Consider the following 26,928-nt stretch of genomic DNA (forward strand, 5'->3'; position numbering starts at 1 on the left):
AGTGAGAAATGAAAGTTTGAAGTCCCATTCCAGAGAAGTCCCATTCCCACTCAGAACTGCTTCTTTGTTTGCTATAGGCCTGTAGACATAAGCCCTATTGGCTTTCAGAGGTAGGTGTTTTGGGGACATCCAGTGTGGGAGCCTTACAAGTTGGGGCACTAGATGTGTGGTTCAAACCCCTTACTCCTCAGGAAGAATCTGGGTGTTGGGGGTTCCCTCCCAATTATTTGGTGCTATGCCAAGGATAAGCTTCATGGTAAGTAACAGTATGTCTCAGCCCTTCCTATCCTATTTGAGTATTTCTCATTTGCCTGATGTATAGTAGTCACTCAGCTAGTTTCTGGATTTCTCTCATAGGGAATTGCTTTGTGTGTACATTCTGTGTGTCCAGGAGTGGAGGGAAGTTCAGGTGTCCAGTCAGCATCCTGGTCCCTCTCCATAATAAAGGCATTCTTTAATTACAGAAAAATGCAAAGAAGTGCTCAGATCTTGAGGAGCCAGCTTGAAAAGGCTCATGCTGGCCAAATTTGAGACAGTTTAGTCATCAGAATTAATGATGACAGTAATGGATTATCACATTGATTTTTAAACTATATTTGACATATAATGTGTAAATTTAAGGTGTACAACATGTTGATGCACACTAATTTTTAATGAAGAATACATGAGTCCATAAGATACTAAGAATAAATAAAATGGGATATGAGAACTTTCATATATAGAAATAGACAACTATTCAGTGTAGAAGGAATGATAAAAATATAAAATCATTGTTTTACAATCACCATTGTACTGTTTCAGGCAAGAATCATCAGTGGATGCTAGAACCATTGGTGGACAACCGTGAGGAACAAGATATTTCCAGAGCTTCAAAGTATCACCACACAGATTAGTTATATACACCTTTGCAATAGAGAAATTTGGCAGACACTGCCTTGACCAAATGATTAAACTTGATATTACTATTAAGAGGATAAGTTGGCATAATGTACATCATGATGCAGTGTATAGAAGGATACAATACCCATGTAATATTTTTGTCCCCCAAATTAGAATTTTTTCACATGAATCTAATTATGAGGAAACTGTCAAATCCCAAACTGAGGGACATTCAGCAAAATAATTGGCTTGAATTCTTTTTTTTTTTTTTTTAAGATTCAGTTATTTATTTTAGAGCACAAGCAGGAGGAGGAGCAGAGAGAGAGAATCCTGAAGCAGATTCCCCTTGAGCACAGAGCCCGATGCAGGGCTTGATCTCAGGACCCTGGGATCATGACCTGAATTGGCTTGGATTCTTAAAAATTAATGTCATGAGAGACATAAAAAAAAAATGCTGGCAAACTATTTTACATTGAAGGAGACTAACAAGGCATGACAATTAAAAGCAATGTCTTATCCTTGACTAGACTCTGAATTTAAGAAGACGAAAACAAAAACCAAAAAAAAAAAAACAAGAAGCAGGACATCTGGGTGGCTCAGTCAATTAAGCATCCAACTCTTGATTTCAGCTCAGGTCTCGATCTTGGGGTCATGAGTTCAAGCCCTGTGTTGGGCTCCATGGTGGGCATGGAGCCTACTTAAAAAAAACAAAAACAAAAACAAAAAAACGGGTGGCTCAGGTGGTTGAGTGTCTGACTCTTGATTTTGGCTTAGGTCATGATCTCAGGGTTGTGGGATCAAGCCCCACATTGGGCTCTGTGCTCAGCGGGGAGTCTGCTTCTCCCTTTCCCTCTGCTCCTCCCCCTACTCACTCCCATTCTGTGTGTCTCTCTCTCAAATAAATAAATAGATAACGTCTTTAAACAAAAACAAACAAAGGGCAGCCCTGGTGGCTCAGCGGTTTAGTGCTGCCTTCAGCCCAGGGCCTGATTCTGGAGACCCAGGATTGAGTCCCACATCGGGCTCCCTGCATGGAGCCTGCTTCTCCCTCTGCCTCTCTCTCTCTCTCTCTCTCTCTTTCCCTCTCTTTCTCTCTCATGAATAAATAAATAAAATATTTAAAAAAACAAGAAGCCATAAGAGATACTGTTGAGACACTTAGGGAAATTTAAATATGGACTGATTGCTAGATAATATAATTGTATTTATGTTAAATATCCTTAGCATGAACATTATATTGTAGATACATGTAAGGATACCCTTGTTTTAGGAAATATATGCTGAATGTTTATGTGTGAAGGGTCACAGTGTCTTCAAGTAACTGATGGTTTAGGGAAAGATGGATAGGTAATAGATGTGAGAGAAAAGAGGAAGAAGGAGAATGTAAGAAAACATAACAGATGGTGTGCCTCGATGAAGGATAGAGCGGGGGTGGGGGGGAATCCCTGGGTGGCTCAGTGGTTTAGCACCTGCCTTCAGACCAGAGCGTGATTCTGGAGTCCTGGGATCAAGTCCCATGTCGGGCTCCCTGCGTGAAGCCTGCTTCTCCCTCTGCCTGTCTCTGCCTCTCTCTCTCTCTCTGTGTGTCTCTCATGAATAAATAAATAAAAATCTTTTTAAAAAATTTTTTAAAGGATAGAGGGGTATTTATTTACTATTTTTACAACTTCTCTCTAGGTTTGGCATTTTTCAAAATAAAAAGTGGTAAAAAAAATAAGCTAAGTGAAACACAGTAGAGAGAAAAGATAACTGACAGAGTAGCAATGTCAAGGGATGGAATCTAGAATGTGAAGACCAGCATCAACTTGGGACAGGAGAAGAGATACTCAACACTGGAGGATAGGGGGCAGGGGTGGCTGCCAGTGAAGATTAGTACTTAGGAGGGTGAGCAGAAGTTGAAGGAGTTGGTGCCTGTTAGTCTCTCTGTAAAGTTGAAAGCATGGCCATTTATTGAGACACAAGGCTTGAAGTAGTGGTGAAGGACTGAAATAGCTACTCTACTAAGTGGGAGAGGTCGATGACATAAAATAATGGCAAAGTAAATGATGAGAACCCAGACAGGACTGCAGAACCTGAATAGGACTAATTGCAGGCTGTGTGGTTTCTCCATAACCATTCAGCAAAACAAAGTTCAGTAAGCTATAAGGGGAGCTTACGGGACAAATGCCACAGTAGAACAAGGAGTTGAAGATACATGTGAGAAAGATTGAATCGATGTAACATAGGTTCAAGAATTGATAGGAAAAGAAGTAAAACCATGAGAGGAGCAGTGACCTGGGATTAAGCATCAGTCAAGGGGCTGGGTCTCAAGAAGATTGATTAACATATATTAAAAATTAGGAATTGAGAGGGCTATCGAAATAAAAGATTGAGATCTGTCATTAAAGTATCAGAGGTGGGATCCCTGGGTGGCGCAGCGGTTTGGCGCCTGCCTTTGGCCCAGGGCGCGATCCTGAAGACCCGGGATCGAATCCCACATCGGGCTCCCGGTGCATGGAGCCTGCTTCTCCCTCTGCCTATGTCTCTGCCTCTCTCTGTGTGACTATCATAAATAAATAAAAATAAATAAATTAAAAAAAATAAAGTATCAGAGGTTCCATCAAAGATAAGAGTTGGTGTTGCATTATGGGTACCAATTGTGGTTAAAGATTTTGAGATTGACATGTTGAAAGAACTTTGTGCCTAAATTGTTCCATGATCAATTTGAGCCTAAATTGTTCCATCATCAACCCAATGTGTGCTGAACAGGAGCCTAGCATGAATAGCATACACATAAGCTAATGCTAAGAGGTTCTTTTGATATAAACTGCCAAACTGGTCCTTCATGATCACAAACTTAATTCTGTTACAGGCAAATTACCCACAAATATCCAATGGTACAAATTGGCCGAGAGATCATGAGGTGGGCTGCTGGAAACTTCTGTCCTAAGGAAATAGATCCTCTCTTGGGGAACTTTAGGTCCAAAGACATGAAGAGTTGAATAGTTATAGCCAAAGTAGAAGCCACATGTAAAAGCAGGGGTGCATCTAACACCAGAGTACAATGATGTCAGAGTCCTGGGGTAGGAATTAATCAAGAACATCCTAATGCTGAGGGAGTAACAGCTATTATCTACTTTGGGTCCTTAAGCACCATTGAGATCCTGAAACACACTCCAGTCTCTCTAGGGCCGACATAGGCAGCCCTTCTTTTTTATTTATTTATTTATTTATTTATTTATTTATTTATTTATTTATTTATTTATTTTTAGGCAGCCCTTCTTATAGTGCCTAGTGGAGTTTCTGAGTTTCCATGCCCCCCAACTGTGTGTCTGAGATTCCTGTTTCTACATGTATCCTTAGAATATATATCCAGATTTCAGCTGTGGTGCTTTCAGTGCAAACAATAAGGAAATGCACCTTGAATAACAGGAATTTCAAAGGTAGTGTAGCTCTATGCCCAGTATAATCAGCTGAAGCTCTATGTCCCTCAACTCTGAACTTTGCCCTCTGTTGGCTTTGTCATCAAAGCCCCCATTTGGCTGTAAACAGCAACTGGAGCAACAAGCTCCTTGTTTACATCCATTGGAGAAAGAAAGGGGGTTTCTTTCCCAATCATATAATAAAAATCCTTCTCTTCAGTACGATTGTACCAAGTTTGGGAAGATGCTAACCCTTGGGTGGCCAAAGAAAGGTCATGTGCTGATTAGGTTACTACAGAATCTCCCAATAAATGGCAAGAGGGATGATGTAATCATGATTGACTTAAACTAATTGGGACCTACTCTTGGAGCCAGAGATGGTCAGCTTTTTCTGAGTGACATGAGATATATACCGGGAGATGTGAATATCTCCGCAAAACTGGGATTTTATTAAGGAAGAATGGATGTTCTATAGGCAAAGAATAGTATTCACTACACCTCATTCTCAAATACTTGAGTGCTTTATTTTATTTATTTATTTATTCATGAGAGACACACACAGAGAGAGAGAGAGGGAGGCAGAGACACAGGCAAAGGGAGAAGCAGGCTCCATGCAGGGAGCCCGACGTGGGACTCGATCTCTGGTCTCCAGGATCAGGCCCTGGGCTGAAGGAGGCGCTAAACTGCTGAGCCACCCGGGCTGCCCACACTTGAGTGTTTGAGGTGGAATTACACAGGTTAAAACTGTTTTAGAGTATAGGACAAGTGTCAACAGTTTTTTCTAATTTTTCTTCGATCCACTTTGATATTTCTCCATTCTCCTTAATTTTCCCACCTTAAAGTAGGCAATACTTTAGGCATTTAAAGGTATTGATTTATGTTATATATTTAAATACATATGCCGTTGAATTATGAAATACTGTATGTATGATTTAAATATTACATATATAGGGATCCCTGGTGGCTCAGTGTTTTGGCACCTGCCTTTGGCCCAGGGTATGATCCTGGAGTCCCGGGATCGCGTCCCACGTCGGGCTCCCTGCGTGGAGCCTGCTTCTCCCTCTGCCTGTGTCTCTGCCTTTCTCTCCCTCTCTCTGTGTATCTCATGAATAAATAAATAAAATCTTAAAAAAATAAATACAAATAAATAAATATTGCATATATATATATATATATATATATTTAAGGCATAAAGAATATTACTAGGGGCACCTAGGTAGCTCAGTCAGTTAGTTAAGTGTCTGCCTTTGGCTTAGGTCATGATCCCAGGGTACTGGGATTGAGCTCCGGGTCAGGTTCCCTCTACCCACCCCAATCTCCGCTCCTGTGCACACACCCATGCTCTCTCTGTCAAATAAATGAAATCTTTTTCTTTTTTTTTTAAAAAAGGATATTATTAAAATGAACACCCTTGCACCCCATCCCAATTTAAGAAAAAGAATATTAACCACAGCTTTGAAACTTTTATGTAATCCTCCCTGATTATATTCCTTTCCCTCAACTCCACCCCAACTCTGAGGTAAACACCGTTCTGGATTTTTATTTGTGTCCTCTTGATTTTCATTATAATTTTACCCATTATTTGAATACCTTGACTATATGTAAGGTCTATGGGGTTTTTTTAAGGCTTAATAATTTGCATTTTAAAATTTTTATTTAAATTCAGTTAATTAATGTATGATGTATTATTGGTTTCAGAGGTACAGTTCACAGATTCCTTGGTCTTATATCACACCCAGTGCTCAGTACATCATGTCCCCTCCTTAATGCACATCACCCAGCTACCCTGTCCGCCCACCCCCTCCCTCTCCCCTCTAGTGACCCTCAGTTTGTTTCCTATGATTAAGAGTCCCTTGTGGTTTGTCTCCCTCTCTGATTTCATATTGTTTTATTTTTTTCCTCTCTTCCCCTATGATCCTCCTTTTGTCTCTTAAATTCCACATATGACTGAGATCATATAATTGTCTTTCTCTGATTGATTTATTTCACTTAGCATAATATCCTCTAGTTCTATCCATGTCATCACCAGTGGCAAGATTTCATTTTTTAAATTTTTAAAAAGATTTTATTTATTTATTCATGGGGGGGGGCAGAGACATAGGCAGAGGGAGAAGCAGGCTCCTTGTGGGGAGCTCAATGCAGAACTTGACCCCAGGACTCCAGAATCATGCCCTGAGCCACCCAGGTGCCCCTGGAATTGTGTCCTAAGGCACTGTGTATCTTCAGTGATAATAGACATTGTCAAATTACTCTTTATGTACACATTTGTACTCCAATCAACAATGTATGAGAGTTTCTGTTGTTCCACAACCTCATTAGAACTTGGTATTGGGGGCACCTGGGTGGCTTAGTGGTTGAGCGTCTGCCTTTGGCTCAGGTCCTGATCCTGGGGTTCTGGGATGGAGGCCCACATCTGGCTCCCTGCAGGGAGCCTGCTTCTCCCTCTGCCTGTGTTTCTGCCTCTCTCTCTTTGTCTCTCATGAATAAATAAATGAAATCTTAAAAAAAAAAAAAAAAAGAACTTGGTATTGTTGGGGCTCCTAGGTGGCTCAGTTGGTTAAGTGGCCACCTTTGGCTCAGGTCATGATCCCAGCATCCTGGGATTGAGCCCCATGTGGTTTTCCTCCCTCTTACCCTACCCACTGCTGCTTGTTCTCTCTCTCTTAATTACAAAAAAAAAAAAAAAAAAGAACTTGGTATTGTCAGGTTCAATGCTTCAATACAGATACTGCCAGTTGTCCCCAGTATTCCCTCTTTCATCCTCCCTTAATAATGTATCTCATGAGTTTTATCTGGGTTTCCCAGGTGGAATCTTTATTTCCAAGCCTTCCTAAGGCTAGGCAAGGCCAACCAACTAAGTTGTAGCCAACAGGATGTAACTGAAAGTGATGTGTATCTCTTTTGGTTCCTTACCTTAAAAGGCATGCTCCTTAAAAGGTATGGTTCTCTACTCTAACCCATTTACTAGCCTACTGGCTAGAGGCAGATTTAATGGCAAGAGCCAGAGCAGCCACTTTAAACCCAGAAATGGAAGCTATATGTTGAAGATGACAACTTTGGACTGCTTACCTCTGAACTGGCTTTTCATAAGTTCACTTTTCATAAGTGAAAAATGAACTTTTGTTTAAGTCACTATACTTTGCTGTTTCATTGTTATAGCAGCTTAGACTGCATCCTAATTAATACATTAGTTGGGATGCCTGTGTGGCTCAGTGGTTGAGCATATGCCTTTGGTTCATGTCATGATCCCAGGATCCTGGGATTGAGTCCCACATCAGGCTCCTGGCAAAGAGTCTGCTTCTCCTTCTGCCCGTGTCTCTGCCTCTCTCTCTGTGTCTCTCATGAATAAATAAATAAAATATTTTAAATGCATTAATTATTCAGTTTTGAAGTCCTTCTCAATTTTACCCTTATGTTTGTTCTCTCTCAAGATCTTCCTGATGATGTTCTTTTTGCATTTGATCTATACTTCTAAACTCATTTTTATGCTCCTGTCTTTAAACATATTTGCCTGACAACAGTGGCCCAGGGTAGTGGATGCTTGTTGTTGCTTACCCATATCCACTCCTCCTTCCTAACAGCACCTAGACTTCTTTGTTTTGGTTTGGTTTTGGAGTGTTACATTTTCCCCACTTATATGCAATTTCCCCAGTGTTACATTTTCCCCCAATTGTATGCAGGATTTAGATCAGAGTACTCGGCCCTTTCACTATAGAAGATGAGGGGAATGGAGGCTTTTTCTTCTAGATTCTTCTCTCACCAGCCCATATATCTAAAAAGCCACCGAGTGGCTAAAGGTTAAAAAAAAAAAATAGAGGTGAACTTTGTTTCTTACAGCATCCAGAGCTTTGATGATAGAATAGTTCCTGCCTTAGTTTTTTTCTACTCCTAGATCTAGTTAAATGACCTTCTTGTCTATTTTGTGACTCCCGCAGTGTATTTTCAAAGCATTTTTGAAGTAATGGATACAGCCACCCTCAAGTGCCAGGTTCTCCTAAACTGTGATCCTGGGAATCAGGATTTTCACTCCTAAACTGGGCATGGTTACAAGGACTGGCTACATGTTAACTGGGATTACATATGAACACCCATGGGTTTCTTTAGGATAAAACGAGAACATGACTCTGTAATAGGGAGGGAAAGAAGCACTAACATTGCCAAGATTAGGCATGACCAATCTTAGATACTCTTAAGTTTAGACATTGTCTACTCAAAATCCTGGTTAAATGCCTACCTAAGGAGGCATAGGTCCAATAGTAGACAATCTGACTCCAAATCCTGTTGTTTAGAGCAGTACAAGCTGCAAGAGCTAGCAGATTTTTATTCCTCAAAATGGCATGTAAGCCATCAGCCAATCGGAATATGGCCTCAAACCACTAACCAATCAAATGCCACCCCTTCCTCCCAGCCCCCAACCAAGTCCCCCTAGCAACAGCAAGAATGAAACAACAAGAAAGAAGTACAGCTGGGTTATAAACCTAGACCAGAGAAGACTCATGCAAGTTGACTTTGACAGCACTGACAATTAAGAGCTAACCCTCTCTGAAGTCTCCCACACAAAACCTTTTGTGTGATTTATGCTTTAATTCATCCCTTAGTTCATTTTGAATAGGAGCACTTTATATTTTTGTTGCGACTTCTTTCATCCTAGATTAGTAAAATCCATCTCTAAATACTTGGTCTGGGGCTGGTCATACAATGTGAAATCAGTTTCACTAAAATGTCTTGAGAAGAGCATTATACATGAGGCCTCTTTTCAATAATTTTCTGGTATCTAGATAGGGGTTCCTATCAAAGTTTTGTTTTTGTTTTTGTTTTTTTTAGTTGTGTAGACTAGAAGGTTTGAGTGGCCAACTCTGTTGGTTCACGGGGAGTAAGAATCTAGAGGCTAGGATTTTCTATAGCATCTAAAACAATTCCCAATTGGGTCTTTATCTTGAAACAATGAGGGGAAAGGTGTTATCTCCCACATCGGTGCTGAAAGATCTGTAGTTATTGAGGATGGAATAGAGGACAGGACAGCTAGAACCTACCAATATCAGGTGGGAAAGGAAGAGGTGAAGAGAAACTTTTCAAACTTTTCCACTTCCCTCCACCTAATCTCATCTTTCTCTGTTTTCCACAACTATCACTGTTCTCCTTCCCACCTTTTTTTAACTTAAAAAAAAAAAAACTGTGAAGTACACCATACAAATGGGAAAGCACAAAGGATAAACACACAGTTCAATAAGTTTCAGCAAAGCAAATATTTGTGTAATTACTATTTGGTTCAATAAATGGAACATTGTTAGCATTTCAGAAGCCCTGCTTGTACCCCTTCCAGCCACTACCCTTTCCCTCTCCCCAAAGGAAACCACTAGTCTTACTTTTAACATTATAATTTCCTTTTGCCAATTTTTGAACTACATGTAAAGCCAATTGTACACTATTCTTTTGGAGTTCCATCTTTCAAAAGTTTCTTGGAGGTACATTTATTGAATTATACAAACAGAAAAGTGCATAAATCACAAGTGGTAGAGTCGGATGAATCTTTCACAAGCAAAACATACCTATGTAACCAGTACCCAGATCAAGAAACATAACATACCAGCGGCTGCCTTTATGCCCCCTTTCAATCACTATCTCTTCACCCCAAGGGTAACTACTATCCTAAATTCTAACACTACATATCAGTTATGTCTATTTTTGAACTTATGCATGTGAAAACATGCAGTACATACTTTTTTGCATAGCTTCTTTTGTTCAACAATATGTGAGATTCACATGTGGTTATAGTTTGTTCATTCTTATTGTTCTGTATTCCATTGTATAAATGTGCCACAATGTCATTATATATTCTAGCATAGGTGGACACTTGGGTTACTTTCCAGTTTTCAGCCATTACAAGTAGTGGTACTATGAACATTCTTGTACATGTCTTCTGTATAACATATACATGCGTTTGTCTTCATGATATGCCTAGTAGTGGGATTCCTGGGTCATAAGCTATGGGTCTGTTCAGCTTTAGTAGCTACTGCCAAATTGTATTTCAGAATGATCATCCTAATTTACACTTCAGGGCACCCCGGGTGGCGCAGCGGTTTAGCGCCGCCTGCAGCCAGGGTGTGATCCTGGAGACCCAGGATTGAGTCCCATGTCGGGCTCCCTGCATGGAGCCTGCTTCTCCCTGTGTCTCTGCCAATCTCTCTCTCTCTCTCTCTCTCTCTCATGAATAAATAAAAATCTTTAAAAAAATAAATAAAACAAATTTACACTTCCACCCTCACTGTATGAGAATTCCATTTGTTCCAGTCTTTGGCTTGCAGCTGCATAACTCCAATCTCTGCTTTCAGCATCATATGAGCATTCTCTCTGTCTGGGTCTTCAAATGGCCATCTTTTTATAAGGACACTAGCGGTGGGGTGCCTAGGTGGCTCGGTTACGTGTCTGCCTTTGGCTCGGGTCATGATTCCAGGGTCCTGGGATTGAGCCCTGTGGGCTCCCTGCTCAGTGGGGAGCCTGCTTCTCCCTCTCCCTCTGCCTGCAGTTCTCCCTGTTTGTGCTCTCTCTGTCAAATAAATAAATCTTTTTTTAAAAATGGACTCTAGTCATATTGGATTGACCCTACTACAAATATGATCTTAACTAATTACATCTGCAACAGCCTTATTTCCAGAGAAAGTCACATTCTGAAGTACTGGGGAATAGGACTTGAACATTTTGGGGGGTGGGTGGAATACAATTCAATCCATATCAGATGTGATTGGTAATGAACATCTGTTGTTGATCCTAGTGGGAAAACTTTGAACTTTTCACAATCAAGTGTGATGTTTGCTGTGGTTTTTAAAAATAAATACTCTTTATAAGATCAGGATGTTCCCTTTTATTTCTGGTTTGCTAAGATTTTTTAAAAATTGTGAATGGATGTTGAAATTTATCATATTCTTTTTCTTCATCTAATGAGATAACCATCTCATATTCTCCTCTAGGCTATTAGTATAGTAATTTACATGCATTTTTAATATTTTTCAAGAGAATTTCAATAGAAAATATTAAAATTACAAGTAAGTGGGATTTATGAGTTGGACAATATTCTGTTTCTTTTTCTGTTCTCTTTTTGGGAAAAGAAGGGGTACAAGGGCAGGCATCTGACCTGGCCCTAATGTTCTGTTTCTTGATCAAGGTGCTAGTTACATAATGTGATTGGTTTGTGAAAATTCACTAACCTGAAAACTTATGATGTTTAGTTATATGTATATATGTTATACTTCAACAAAAAGTTAAGAGAAATGCAACGAAATTCCTACTTGCGAATGAAAACGCCTTCTGAAAGATACTTAGTTGCTCCACTTTCCACTCACATCTGCCTCCTAAGAGAGGTGAAGATCTGGGTTGCTAAGATGGAAGGTCAAATCTTTAACTGACACACTGACACACTTAATATTCTCAGAGTTAGGTAGTGTTGTTGTTGTTTCCCTTTCCAGAATTCAGAGTGTATCAGCCTTGTTTTTCAGTGATCCACTCAAGCCAAAGTTGAGTTTTATGTTGACAGATTGGATTATTTTCTAGGTCACCCCCTCGGGACAATCGTTGAATCTGGTTTTTGCTATCTTTGCTTTAGCTGAGATTCTCCAACACGAATTTTTATGTGTTGAGTTATTCTAAAGAATTCCATTTCTCACCTTTTACAATAACTGCAGATGTTATCTTTCATATAACATCTGCAGGAATTGGTGTAGTATTACAGTCTACCTCCAAAATATTTCTATTCTTCACAGATTTGTTCCGGATTATTATTATTTTCTTTTTTTTGTTGGTTGGACTTGAATTAATTCTATTCATTTAATTTGAGGAGAACTGACATGTCTACATTTTTTCCCTCTTTTCATTCAGGATCATGGTAAGCCTCTCCATCATTGCAAGTCTCATTTACTCCCCTCGGATATGATTCCGTACGGTTCTGTAGTTTTCTTCATATACATTCCACATATTTATTAGAGTTATTCCTACTTGTTTCATGGCTTTGCTGTTGTTGTTGAGATTGTTGCTATTGTGAATGGAACCTTTTTTTTTTTTTTTTTCATTCAAAAATGAGCCCGTGGAGCGATAGGATCTCTACCACCCCTTTCAGCTCTGAGACTCTATGGTTCCTCGGTTCTATGAGAACATTCTACTCGCACGTACATTATCCGGGCCGGAAGGAAGATGGCAACCGAGAGCCGCCAAGGAAAGGGTCGCTCTATCTTGCCTTTGTTCTCCTCTCGGTGGCTACTGCGCAGGCGTAGTCGCCCCAGTGTCGTCCCCGCCTTCCCGGTCGCGGGCCCAGCTCGGTAGCGCCGGCGCACTGGCGCGCTCCGTTTACACGCTCCGGGGCCTGTAGGCGCCGCGAGTTCCGGCTGTCGCCGTCGCCGCCGCAGCTCCTGGAGGTCGGTTGCGACGAGTAACGGCGCCGGGACGAGCCCTGCGCCGCCTTCTCCGATATGTACCCGAATTGGGGCCGGTATGGCGGGAGCAGCCACTATCCGCCGCCGCCGGTCCCGCCGCCGCCACCGCCGGTGGCGCTTCCTGAGGCCTCGCCGGGGCCCGGGTACTCGAGCTCGACGACTCCCGCGGCCCCCTCCTCCTCGGGCTTCATGAGCTTCCGCGAGCAGCACCTGGCGCAGCTCCAGCAGCTGCAGCAGATGCACCAGAAGCAAATGCAGTGCGTGCTCCAGCCCCATCACCTTCCTCCGCCCCCCCTGCCGCCCCCGCCGGTGATGCCGGGGGGCGGCTACGGGGACTGGCAGCCACCGCCACCACCGATGCCCCCGCCACCTGGGCCGGCCCTCAGCTATCAGAAGCAGCAGCAGTACAAACACCAGATGCTCCACCACCAACGAGATGGGTCTCCTGGTTTGGTTCCCATGGAGCTGGATTCCCCCCCTGAATCTCCCCCTGTACCGCCGGGGTCCTATATGCCCCCGTCCCAATCTTACATGCCCCCACCTCAGCCGCCACCCTCGTACTACCCCCCGGCCTCGTCCCAGCCCTACCTGCCTCCCGCTCAGCCGTCCCCTTCTCAGTCCCCACCGTCCCAATCCTACCTGGCACCCACCCCTTCTTATTCTTCCTCTTCCTCTTCCTCGCAATCCTATTTGAGCCATTCCCAGTCCTACTTGCCCCCTTCTCAGGCATCTCCTTCCCGCCCCTCCCAGGGCCATTCTAAATCCCAACTACTAGCTCCACCGCCACCGTCCGCCCCTTCTGGGAATAAGACAACTGTCCAGCAAGAGCCTTCGGAGAGTGGGGCCAAGAACAAGAGTGCTGAACAGCAGCAAGCTGCCCCTGAGCCAGATCCCTCAACAATGACTCCACAGGTAAGAAAGCATATGCCTGAGCCTCATCTTTCACCTAAAGGGCCCTAAGTGAGCAGGCCTCAGGGCTTTAACCCGTGTTTGGGCTAATTCCAACACAATGAATAGCTAATTTACACTCCAAAGGGTTCCTTAAGAGTCAGAAGTCTGACACCCCAGCTTTTCAAGTAGCTAAATGTGGATTATTAAAAGAACAGTTGTTTGAAGATGTTTCTAACGTCCACGGAATAGTGGGGTGGCTCAAGAGTTACTTCTTAGGTTTATTCTTTGGTTCCCTTTGACCTCCTAGATTTTGTTGCTTTTGCAAAGAGCTTTGTTTTAAAATTGTATTTTAAACTCAAATTTCCGTTTGTGAGGCAGCATAGAACAGAGGCTTCCCAAAGGGTTGGTACTTGAAATGTATACAAACCTTTTGACTAGTTAGCTTCTTTAAACAGGTATTTAGGGGCCACTGATAGCTTGTCAGCTTCGTGAATTACAAAGTGTTAGTAAATGAAGAATGGAAATCTTGTTCTTATCAGGAACATCCTAATTATACTTATAGACACATATGCAATACATAGGAAGTCTCTTCATCTTTGACCTTTTTGGGAGTCTCTTGGTTATTTTAAGGAATGAACCCATACAGCCCTTTCTCACACATCAAGTTTTAAGACATAAGCAATTTGCTTACGGAGTGACTTGTTACCATTCAACTGCCTTGGAATTTGGCCAAGGTGAAAATAAGTTAGTGATATAGTGATATCTCTTCCTTCATGAGAGAGCCAGTCCTCTAAACTTCTGTTTTAAGTGATGCTTCCTACAGAGCAAAGACGGATTGGATAGCAGTAACTAAAGAATTCCTCCCTTAAGAAAGAAGATAGAACTCTCAGAATAAATAACTTGTTATGATTTCTTAACATAGACACTTTGAGCAATTACTAATCTACTTTAGATTCCCTAAATGAAAAAAAGAGTCTTTTAATCTACAGACTCAGATTTATATATAAAAGATTTCCAAAAGATAGTTGTGGTACTCTAATTTTATAGTGGTTTAGCATTAGAAATTAAGAACATACGCAAGTTGTTTTAGGTAAGCAAGATGTTGTATTTGGCACATCATCAGGAGAAAACATTTGTGATGCTGAAGTGAAATAGAATAAGGGATTCTGCTGGTTTACACCAAATTAGTACCATCCTACCAGGTTATTTCCCCCAGATGCCTCTATTAGACAAAATTTCTGTCCCCATTCCCAGCGCATTCCCAATGCTTTGTTGTCAGCCTCAGAGTTAGTTCAAGTCAAAGTACAACATCCATATACTCCTCTCTACTAGACTTTTTCTGGCCTTTTAGAGAGACAAATAAATTGTTTTTGGAAGGAGGGGAGGAGGTATCTGACCAGTCATTAATACAAATACTTACATGAACACTGGTTTGCTGGTTTTGCTTTTTTTTCTGCCTTTGTACTCTTCTATATTGAACTTCCTTCAGTACTTTGAGTATTCATTGCCTCCAATTCTTTGATGACACCAGAAAAAAAATGGAAGATGAAGCTTGAGAAGTATGTGGGCCAGACCAAGAAGGGCCTTGTAAGCTTGTTTAGGCTTTCTTATCTCTGTCTAGAATTCCTCCCAATTTCCTCAACCTCCTCTTCCTGCCTTATAGTTGTATTGTTTTCAAGGTACATCTCAAATATCAGGGTCTCAGTAAAGCCATCCCTGAGCTCACCTATCTGGTTGGATGTTTTTCAGATTGTAAGTCCCTTGTAAACAGGGACCATCTCACTCATCTTTTTATCCTCTGTAGCACCTAGGACAGTGCCTTGCAAACTGTAGGCTCTCTACAAAGATTTGTTGAATAAGCTATAAGAGTTGTCATGTTCTAGACTTAGGATACTTTGGCTTATTAGATTACACAGGTTTTCTTCATACCAGTGCCGGTCTCTGACAATGAACCTTTCTGCCAATTTATTATTTTTTGGTTCATATTTTAATTTTGGAATATGTTGTTAGAAATTTTTATGGCAAAAGATGATAAACACAAAAGTAAAGAAAATGGTATGATTTCTCCTATAAACCCATCAATCAGATTCAACAACTATCAAGATTTTACCATGTTTACTTCACCTATGCCTTTTTTTAATTGTTGCTGAAATATTTTAAAGGAAATCTTTGATCTCATGTCATTTCATTTCTACATTCTTAGTCATGGTTTTTTTTTTTTTTTTTTTTAATGGACCTTTTCTTAGGTAAATACATTATAACACCTGCAAAAAGTAACAGTTTCTTTGTATCATCCATCTAATTACCTGCCCATTCAGATTTCCCCTATTGTCTTATCATACTAGTTGGAGTTAAAAATAATTACTTGATATCATCCATGTTAACATTCCCCAATGGACTCAATCATGTATTATTGGTTTATTCAGATTTTATCAGGATCCAATGTAGACGTTGTGAGCAGGATCATTCTTTGTTGTGGAGGGCAGTCCTTGGCCTTATAGGATGTTTAGCAGCATCTCTGGCCTGTCACTACTAGATGTTGGTAGCAGCCTCCAATGGGAAACAAAAATGTTTCCAGGCGTTGCCAAATATCCCTTGGGGTTTAAAATCACCCTCCATTGAGAACTGATCTAGATTAATCTCTCCTATTCTCTTTTCCAACCCCATGCCATTGAACTTGATGAGAAGTCTATCTCAGTTTTGTATAATATCCCACATTCTGGATTTGTCTGCTTACTCATGGTTTCTTATCATTCGACTTGTTACACTCTCTTTCACGCTTCTGGTAAACTTGGAAAGCTTAGACTTAAGTTCACCTTTCTTTTGGCAAGTATACTTCATTACCACGGTGGTGCTGTGTACTTCGTTTGTATTCCATCAGGAGACACACAATGCCTGGTTATTCCACTATTAGCGGAGCCAAGATTGATCAGTAGGTAACAATAGTCTGGTCCCTCCATTGTAAAGCTTCCCATCAATTTTGTCTCTAATGTTTGTTTGTTTGTTTGTTTTTTAAGATTTTATTTATTTATTCATGAGAGACACACAGAAAGAGGCAGAGACACAGGCAGAGGGAGAAGCAGGCTCCATGCAGGGAGCCCGACGTGGAACTCGATTCTGGCTCTCCAGGATCAGGCCCTGGGCTGAAGGCGGCGCTAAACCGCTGAGCCACCCAGGCTGCCCTGCCTCTAATGTTTTATCTAGTGACTTATCCACTGATAGTCTTTGCTTGAGTAAATTATTTCTTTGTTGAAGGTTATAACATGGTGATTTTTTTTTTCCTACCATTGCTTCTACATTTACTATATGGAATTCTGTAAAGAAAAACTTTCATTAACTGGTTAGGACTACTTAATTGGAGATATAGTTGGTATGGGAAAGATAGGATAAATGCATAATATTCTTCCATTTAATTTCTAGTTTTCAGAGTAAAGCATTGGTGATTTAATGGAATGTGTCATTTTGAAGAATTAATTTTCTATGTATTTAAAGGGCTGGCTAGGTAAAATGTATACTAGCCGTTTTTTTTTCATAAATTGTGACTTCATTTATCCTTTAATTCTCAAAACTTACATAAAGCTCTTGACTTTGATTAGAATTTTTAGTCATTTAAAAGAAAATAATTTTTAGTCATTTATTTGATATCCAAGTACTTATTGAGTAGCAACTATGTGCCAAGTGCCGTGCTTAGCTTAGTACCAGAGTTGAAGAAAATAGACATGGTTCTTGCTCTCATTGACTTGTCCCAATGGGAAGAACAAGACATTTAATAAGTCATTATGACGAGTGCAAGGTGCTGTGGGATTATAAAATACACAATATCACTAGACTATTTCATGAAGAATGGGTTTTTGTTTGTTTGTCTTCTAGTTTTAAGCTCACCATTGTATTTACAGTGTCTTACTCAGGGTCTAGCACATAGTAGGTGAAGAACAAATTTTTTTTTTTTAAGAACAAATATTTTTAAGTGATTAGTTATAGTTGAGAGCTGTAACCTAATTGAAGAGGCCTTCCTTTGTAAGTGATATTTAAGTGAAACCTGAAGAATGAGTAGGAATTAACCAGATAGCATTCAAAGTAAGGCTTCCTGAAAGTTCCAGTTGAGAATGATAGACACAAACCAGATCAGGGAGGGCCTATGAGGATTTTGGGGCAGTTGGAAGCCAATGAAGGATTTTATATAGTCGAATGTGACAGATTGGCATTTGTGAAAGCTCATTGTGTTTGGTGTGTGGAGAGTGGAATTGAGAAAAGCAAGGATGATTTATAGAGAATACTTAATAGAATAATCCAGACAAGAGATAACAGTGGCTTGGACTTGGATGGTGACACAGATAGAAGTGGAAAGACTGGAGAAGTATTTGTGTGCTAGAACCTAATTGGAGATTGAGTAGTAGCAGAGAGGGAGGTGTCAAGGATGATTCCTGAGTTTTTGGAGTAGACTGCTAGGTAGATGGTTGTCCCATTTACTAATAAAATAGGAAAACCTGGAAGAAGAGGAAGAACAGGTCTGGGGATGATGTGAAAGGATGAGTTCAGTTTTAGACCTACTGAGTTTGAGGTCCTTGAGCCACATGATTCCAAATGGAGATGTTCAATAGGAAGTAAGCTATAGATAGGTCTGGAGTCTAGGAGCGAGATCTTGGAGACATGACAGACTTGTGAGTCATCAGTATAAATATGGTATTTGGGGCACAGAAATGGATGAGGTCTCCTGAGGTATGTGTGTAGAGTAGGGATAGAGTTTAAAGGATGTTAATCCGAGCCCCACCGAATCTCAGTATCTAGGGGAACCAACAGAAGAAAGACCAAATGGGTAGATGAAAGTCAGTATAGTGCAGTCCCGTGGAAGTGCAAAGAGGACTGTTTCTAGGAGGAGAGAGTGCTCAGCTGTAGCTGTAGCACCACCACTGACAGGTCAAGCAGGATAAAGACTTTGAGTTATCTTTTGCATTTACTGACATGTAGATTATTGTTGACCTTGGCAGGAGCAGTTCATAGTGACTGAAGCCATATTGCATTGATTTGAGGAGTGATGGAAGGTGAGGAAATGGGGATGGTGAGTATAGACAACTCTTTAAAGAAGTTTGACTGAAGGAGAGAGAGAGAGAGAATGAGGGCAGGAGCTGGAGGAAGAGGTGAAATAGAGGAGCTTTATTTTTTCAGTTTTCATTTTTTTTTTTTTTTAGATGGGACTAAGATTATCTGGTGACTTTAATTCCTGCAGTAGAATGTAAACCTCAAAAATACTGAAAATAAGTATGTTTTAAATAAGTCTAAAAAAATGGAAAACCAATTCACTATTTTGCCAGATTCTCCCCACCCATTGCTTTAGGATGTAAGACATAGGACATTTAGTGTTATAGGCATTTCCAATAACTTGGATAGGAAAGGCAACCTTCCAAAATTAATCTCTAAAACATCTCTCTCTCTCTCTTTCTCTCTCCATCTCTCTTCCTCCCCACCTCACACACTCTTTGCTTTACATTACCCTGTTTAGAAAATCATTTAGTACCTAGTTCATTACTGTACTATAGCAAGTGGTCAGTTGATGCTTGCTGAATAAATTAGCATCTTTTTAATAATGATATTTGTGACAAGTAGTTCTTACATCCTTTTTAACTCTCTTCATTCAGTCTCTTTGAGTGTGACATATGCAATGATTTTCCTCTATCTATGAATTAACATCCCATGTGAGATGGAGTTGTCTGATACAATGGGGCAAACGGAAAAACTGGCTCTAGGTTTGCTTTGGCTTCATTAGGAAGTCCAGGCAGGTTTTATTCCTTTCTAAAACAGAAATCACTTTTCTCTTGGGGGACACTGAAGACATATATGAATGATGCTCATTTGTAGAGCTTTAAAAATGTACCAGAGCCTAGTCTTAGAACTGAAATAGATCTGGTTTCTGCTTATTGGATTCATATGAAATAGAAATTGACCTGTAGTGCATACTCTCAGCAAATCAACCAGTATTCGAGCTCCTAACAAGGTTCTTAGCCCTAGGCTAGGTCTAAGACAAAGATGGGAAGCATTGACAATAAGGTGGATACATACAAATTGATCAAGAATCTAGATCTGTATAGTCTTCATGTGTGTAGCCATTGGCTTCTAGTTTATGAAAGATGGTTTGCATCTTTGTATCTTTTAGTGATGCTTTCAAAGCAACTAAAAACTAAGGGAAACTTCTAACTTCTACTTGAAAGAGACTGGGTTTATTAATTTTTTAAAGCTGAAAGATAAGCCTGTTGCTATTTTCATAAAATAGTAAAAGAAAGTTGAAAATGTTTTAATGGTACGTTATTGTCAATTATCATGGCCTGTGTGCTGTTTTTTTTTTTTTTTTTTTAATGTTCAATAGAAAAAGTAATTACATCTCTGGAGCTGATGATTATGTGCATGGAAATTAAAAACAGAATAACTCAATCATGACCCAGACTTCAAGATGCAGGTAGTGAGATGGAATTTTTTCCTCCCAATGGTTTGGAGCAAGTTTCAGGTCATAGAAATAAGTGGCCTAGAAGGGAAGTCTTCGGTTGATCAATAACTGTTTATTGACATTCCTCCTGTGCTCCAGCTCTGTGCTTAAACACCAGATAGGATATAAGAAAAGCATGAGACAGCTCTCTCCCAAGAAAATTATATTCTGTGAGTAAAAAAACAAATAATAAAACATCATAGTGAGAAAAGAGTATATTGTATATGTCTTATGTATTTTGTTTGCCTGTGGGAAATTGGAGAGGATGTACACTAAAATATTAACAGTATAGAAAATCCTGGCTATTCAAGGATAATAAATCCCAGTGAATCTAAACAAAACGAATCTATTTAACATAGGGACCAAAAGTTTCGTGTAAAAAAATAAGTAAAATTTATTTTAAAAATTTAACTTGGGACACAACCTTTAAAAACAGAGCTCAAAGTCATAAGGAATAGCTGTCTTAGAATGAACAAAGAATAGTGTTGATTTGGTTTATGTACTATATTTTTTATGACAAAATTATATGGCAGTATTATATATCATCTTTTATTTTGGTTTTGGATATGTTGAAAAATGTAGGAATTTATCAGTTTTTCTATGGGCTATTTTTTTTTTTTTTTTAAAGATTTTACCTATTTATTCATGAGAGACACAGAGAGGCAGAGACATAGGCTGAGGGAACAGCAGGCTCCCTGTAATGAGCCTGATGTGGGACTCAATCCTGGGATCACAACCTGAGCCAAAGGCAGACGCTCAACCGCTGAGCCACCAAGGCATCCCTCTAGGGGCTATTTTCAACCTTTGATATTCGTGTCATTCTCTTTTGCAGTTCCTATTATAAAAAATGTGATTGTTAACTGGCAGGATTTCTGTTAGATCCTCAGCTATCAGTAATGAGTTCCAAAGCTCTCCAACATCAGTTTCATAAAATCCTGCATTCTTATAATTGTAGTAGAAATACATGCTGTTGTTAATTATGGAAGTATAAAAGATGGTACGTGAGTGAATATTTTCATGTTATGACAACTTTTTCCTTATGCAACCTTGTAACCATAGGGAGTTATATAATGAATGCTGGGAAAATGAAGATCCTGTAGTTATGTCTGAGTGGTGAGATTTTTTTTAATTGATTTTTTTAAAAAAGATTTTATTTATTCACGATAGACAGAGAGAAAGAGAGAGAGAGAGAGAGGCAGAGACACAGGCAGAGGGAGAAGCAGGCTCCATGCCGGGAGCCTGATGTGGGACTTGATCCCGGGACCCCAGGATCATGCCCTGGGCCAAAGGCAGGCGCCAAACTGCTGAGCCACCCAGGGATCCCCTTAATTGATTTTAATTCATTAGTTATCACTTATTTGTATAGTTGATTCTCTTTATTTGAGGTATTTGTGTTCCATAAAGTTGCCAAGAGCGTTGAATTAGTGAATACTAACCCATTGCTCCTAGGGAAATTACAGGGTTAGGTTTCTGTGAGTCTTTGGTCTCATTTTCATCAACCAGTTAATACATAACCTGTTTTATATGTGCCCCTGTTTAATGACACCTTTAATATATTTTGTTGATTCATTAATATTGAACTCAAAGCCAGCAGCACAACGCCTGTCTGAATGAAGTTTATCTAACATGTAGATTTTCTATGTGAAACACATCACAGGTTTCTTGCACTTAGGAACACTAGACAGCACACCAGCCTATGCTTGTGGCCATTTTAAACAGCAAAGTCACCAACAAAAAGCACAGAAATCTGAAAAATGTGGTCCTAAATAGACTGTGAAAAGCACACTTATTTACAGTATAAGAACTAAACAAAAAGGCAGACCATATCCTTGTTCTGTAACAGCAGGAAATGTGCAAGTCAGGCAACTCAGATTTTTCACCACTCCACTATGCATGTCCACAAATGACAGCCAAAGTTTCCTGAGTATTGATTTTGGAGTTAGAAATAAACTTTAGCAAGTAGGCATATTTGCAAATATAGAATCCATGACTAATGAGGATCAGCTGTATTTTCTAATTATTTCTTCATTAAAGTTCTTATTGTTGTAGTTTTTTTCTTTTTTTTTTGTTGTAGTTTTTTTCAAGTAGAAACACAAAACAAGCTTTCAGAAAATTAAAGTACAATATAATTTGGAGGACAAAGCTGAGACTTTTAAAATGAGTAGAATTCTAAAAAAAGTATATTCTCATTTATCTGTATAGAGCTGGGATACAACAGCTGTTTAAAAGAGGAAAGAGCACCAAAGGAGAGAGAAGTCAGAGAAGGGACAGAACTATTTGGCTATATTCATTACTTACAAGACCCCTTGGATAAATCTACCCCAGCTAATGGCAGGCTCAAAACAAGCAGCTGTGAATACTAACAGGATTTCCTCTGAGCATTTTAACATTTTTTTTAGTTTCTTTTTTATTTTTTAAGATTATTTATTTATTTATTCATGAGAGACAGAGAGAGGCAGAGACACAGGCAGAGGGAGAAGCAAGCTCCATGCAGGGAGCCCGATACAGAACTCGATCCTGGGACTCCAGGATCATGCCCCGGGCCGAAGGCAGGCGCTAAACCGCTGAGCCACCCAGGCGTTCCTCCTCTGAGCGTTTGTCAAAAAGACTGCTCTCTGGGTGGCGCAGCGGTTTGGCGCCTGCCTTTGGCCCAGGGCGTGATCCTGGAGATCTGGGATCGAATCCCACGTCGGGCTCCCAGTGCATGGAGCCTGCTTCTCCCTCTGCCTGTGTCTCTGCCTCTCTCTCTCTCTCTCTCTCTGACTATCATAAAAAAAAAAAAAAAAAAAAAGACTGCTCTCACTTCCAAAACTGTGTGGTAAAAGAGTAGAGAAGTATGTTGAATTAATATGTATGGTTTAACTTAAATGTATATATTTGGGGGAGGAATTGAAAGATCTTGTTTACTTGTCTTTCTCAGTCCGGCTTTGCCTTTTCCTACATATAGACAGATGAACACAGGTACAAACGCAGGTCTCTATCAACACCAAGTTGCAGATATATAGGATTTTTAGTTAAAATTCTTAAAAATGCTTTCTGTTGTAGGAACAGCAGCAGTATTGGTATCGGCAGCACCTTCTTAGTTTGCAGCAGCGGACAAAAGTGCATCTGCCAGGTCACAAAAAAGGTCCTGTCACAGCAAAGGATGCACCAGAGCCGGTAAAGGAAGAAGTGACTGTACCTGCAACTAGTCAAGTACCAGAACCCCCTGCATCGGAGGAGCCCCCATTACCACCTCCTAATGAAGAGGTACCACCTCCTCTCCCACCTGAGGAACCCCAGGTAACCATAAAACTAATTACTTGGTGTTTAATAAGTTGTTTAGCTTTTTTTTTCTGATTCATTTATATATACCTTAGTCAAAATGGATATATGTTTTGATTTTTTTTTAAGTACATGCAAAATTCTGTTATGGAATAATCAGATAAATGATCAAGTTTAGAAAAGGCATTTTTCTCATGGTTCCAGTGAGTGAAGAATTAGACACTTCTGAATTAAGGCTCTCTCAGCACTAAAGGGAAGCCAGGGCGTTTTCATATTGGCAGCACAGGGCAGTAGTTATGAGCCTAACCTTCTGTTGTCAAACTACTGGGGCTATAGTCGAGGCAGTGCCATTTGCTGGGGGTGACTCTGCACAAGTTAGTTAGCCCGTGCTACAATTTCCTCATCTGCAAAATGGGTATATTCAAATAGTAGCTATCTTATAGAGCTATTGAAGCATTAAATGTGATAATCCTTGTCACTTAACATACTAACTGACACATGAAAAGTTCTCACTTTGGTCCAAAGATAGTTGTTCTCCCAAGAGCCTCTGTGGAATCTTTGAATCATAATGATGACATTTTAGTCTCTCGGTTAATGTGGGGGCACCTGGTTGACTCAGTGGTTGAGTGTCTACTTTTGCCTCAGGTCGTGATCCCAGGGTCCTGGGATCAAGTCCTGCATCCAGGCTCCCCACAGGGAGCCTGCTTCTTCCTCTGCCTATGTCTCTGCCTCTCTGTCTCTCATGAATAAAAAAATAAAATCTTTTAAAAAATGGCTAATGTGAAAAAAAAAATATTTCTCATAGGATGCAGAGCACATAGCTATAAACTGACTCTTATTATTCCAGTAAAGACTAGAATTTATAAGCTCCTTTGTATTAGTATTCATGATCCACAGTGTAAGTAGAGCCAGATATTTTATCTAAATGTAAAATAACTTTTCTCAGTCAGCCAGAGTGTAGGGATTCTGGACTTTATAATACAGTACTTTAAAAAATATTCAGGTTGTTTGTTAATTTGGTTGCTGTTTTATTGCTTACATAAAAGTGTATTCTCTCTCTTATCTTTAGTCTGAAGACCCAGAAGAAGATGCGAGGTTAAAACAGTTGCAGGCTGCAGCAGCACACTGGCAGCAGCACCAGCAACATCGAGTTGGCTTCCAGTATCAGGGAATAATGCAGAAGCATACTCAGTTACAGCAGATCCTCCAACAGTACCAACAGATCATACAGCAGCCGCCACATATGCAGGCAAGTGCCTCCTCAGCTGACACATGGTGGGAAGTTGCCCCAAGTCATTTAAAGGAGTTGTTATTCCTGAAAAAGATTTAAATGTGAAGAAGGAGAGAAATTAAATTAGATGTTTCCAAGGGGGTTCTGAGTAGTTCTCTGTCACATCACCATGAGTTTGGGAAGTACAGCTTTATGAAAATGCTGTTGGGAGGGTGGGGCAGGGCTAGTGGAGTCTTCTGTCTTGGAGTCTCTGTCGAGTCTTCTGTCCACCCAAGCAGGTGTTAGAGGCCCATTGCTAAGAGTTTTAAGAACCACAGATTCTTTCTTTTTTTACAATTTTATTTATTTATTTGACAGAGCACAGGCAGGGGGAGAGGCAGGGAGAGGGAGAAGCAGGCTCCCTGCTGAGTAGGGAGCCTGATGTGGTGCTCCATCCCAGGACCCTGGGATCATGACCTGAGTCAAAGGCAGACACTTAATTGAGCCACTCAGGTGCCCCAGAACCAAAGATTCGTATCATGTAGTTTCAAGTTGCCTACAAATCACTACAGTGACAGACGAGCAAAAATCCACCAAAAAGATCACAGCAACCACCACAGAAACCTAAGGAAATACACCATAAAAAATACTTGTCCTTCTTGTACCTTGAAGACACAAACTTGTGTCTGTATGTCCATAATAATAGATCATTTTTCAAGTTCTTAAAATTATCCATTGTAATATTAAAAGGTTGAAAAATAATTCTTGTTAAGATAGGTATTTGCTTTAGTGTTTAGTTAGTTCTCCAACTTTGGGGCAACATAGAAATGAGTCAAAGGAAGAAAGAATGATTATCATTGAATAGATGTGACAAGTTTATCCTTACTAGCCTACAAAGTCTTTAGTGTTTTAGTTTCCTAAGATACAAATGCCCTTGATTCCTTAATATTTTAACTTGTGATTAATTCTCTTATATGAATGTCTTGAAATAATTGTCACCCCTTTATTCGTAGACCATGTCTGTAGACGTGCAGCTGCGGCATTATGAGATGCAGCAGCAACAGTTTCAACATCTCTACCAAGAATGGGAGCGGGAGTTTCAGCTGTGGGAGGAGCAGCTCCATTCTTATCCTCATAAAGATCAGCTTCAGGAGTATGAGAAGCAGTGGAAAACATGGCAGGGACATATGAAAGCGACTCAGACCTATCTCCAGGAGAAAGTCAATTCATTTCAGAACATGAAGAACCAATATATGGGGAACATGTCAATGCCACCTCCTTTTGTTCCATATTCTCAGATGCCTCCACCTCTACCAACAATGCCCCCTCCAGTATTGCCCCCATCATTGCCACCACCAGTGATGCCCCCTGCCCTGCCTGCTTCAGTGCCACCGCCCGGCATGCCCCCCCCTGTGATGCCGCCTTCTCTACCCACCTCTGTGCCCCCACCTGTGATGCCTTCATCTCTCTCTTCTGCAGGGCCACCACCGGTTCTTCCCCCACCTTCCCTCTCTTCTGCAGGGCCACCACCGGTTCTTCCCCCCCCTTCTCTCTCCTCTGCAGCACCTCCACCTGTCTTGCCCCTCCCACCATTGTCTTTAGCCACACCTCCTCCGGGATTACCTCCCCCTGGGGTTCCACAAGGGATACCTCCTCAGTTAGCCACAGCTCCAGTTCCACCAGCCTCCAGTTCTCAAAGTTCACAGGTTCCAGAGAAACCTAGACCAGCACTGCTTCCCACTCCTGTGTCTTTTGGTTCAGCCCCACCCTCAACCTACCATCCTCCATTGCAATCAGCTGTTAGTCCATCAGACCAAGTGAATTCTAAAGCCCCTCTGAGCAAGTCGACTCTGCCATATAGTTCATTCTCATCTGAGCAAGGACTTGGGGAGTCTTCAGCTGCTCCATCTCAGCCCATCACTGGAGTCAAGGACATGCCAGTGAGGTCAGGTGGACTGCTTCCAGATCCTCCTAGAAGCAGTTACTTGGAAGGCCCAAGAGGCCCAAGGTAGGTCTGCTTTTGTTTGGTTGGTTGGTTTGGTTTGGCTTTTTTGTTGATTTAGGCTGAGTAGGCCTTGGTGCTATATAAAAAGCTTTATTTATATGATTTTTATATTTCTTTGTACTTTTATATACATTCCTGGTTTACAGTTAATAACGTTAGTATTGTTCACTTATTAGACACAACATAATAAAAATCTAGAAATAGTAACGTGCCCCCATTTCTTTGATGTCACTGCTTTTATCCTGTATGTAGAGATTACACTCCAGGATGAATGTCCTTTTTTAGAGTAATACTTATCAATGTCTTATAGACTTTTTAACTTCAACAGTAATATTTATTAAGTTTACTTATCTTTTTTGTTTTTTTCCTTGATTTGA

The 26,928-nt window shown here is 40.5% G+C and overlaps 1 protein-coding gene across 3 annotated transcripts in view; it reads left to right on the forward strand.

Annotated features, from left to right (window-relative positions):
* The first annotated feature begins 12,570 nt into the window (after positions 1-12,570).
* Positions 12,571-26,928, forward strand: part of YLPM1 (YLP motif containing 1) — a 79,332-nt gene continuing 64,974 nt past the window's right edge. The window contains exons 1-4 of one of the 3 annotated variants that reach the window (XR_007412438.1): positions 12,571-13,615; positions 23,118-23,354; positions 24,406-24,585; positions 25,560-26,554. Coding sequence is in view for 2 of the 3 variants with exons in the window: in XM_025444157.3 (XP_025299942.3) it covers positions 12,740-13,615; positions 23,118-23,354; positions 24,406-24,585; positions 25,560-26,554 (2,288 nt within the window). In the remaining variant the exon portion in view is untranslated. The remainder of the gene's footprint in view (positions 13,616-23,117; positions 23,355-24,405; positions 24,586-25,559; positions 26,555-26,928) is intronic. The other 2 variants (XM_025444157.3, XM_025444156.3) reach the window with 2 other exon arrangements.

The sequence above is a fragment of the Canis lupus genome, chromosome 8 (genome assembly GCF_003254725.2).
Source record: "Canis lupus dingo isolate Sandy chromosome 8, ASM325472v2, whole genome shotgun sequence".
NCBI lineage: Eukaryota > Metazoa > Chordata > Mammalia > Carnivora > Canidae > Canis > Canis lupus.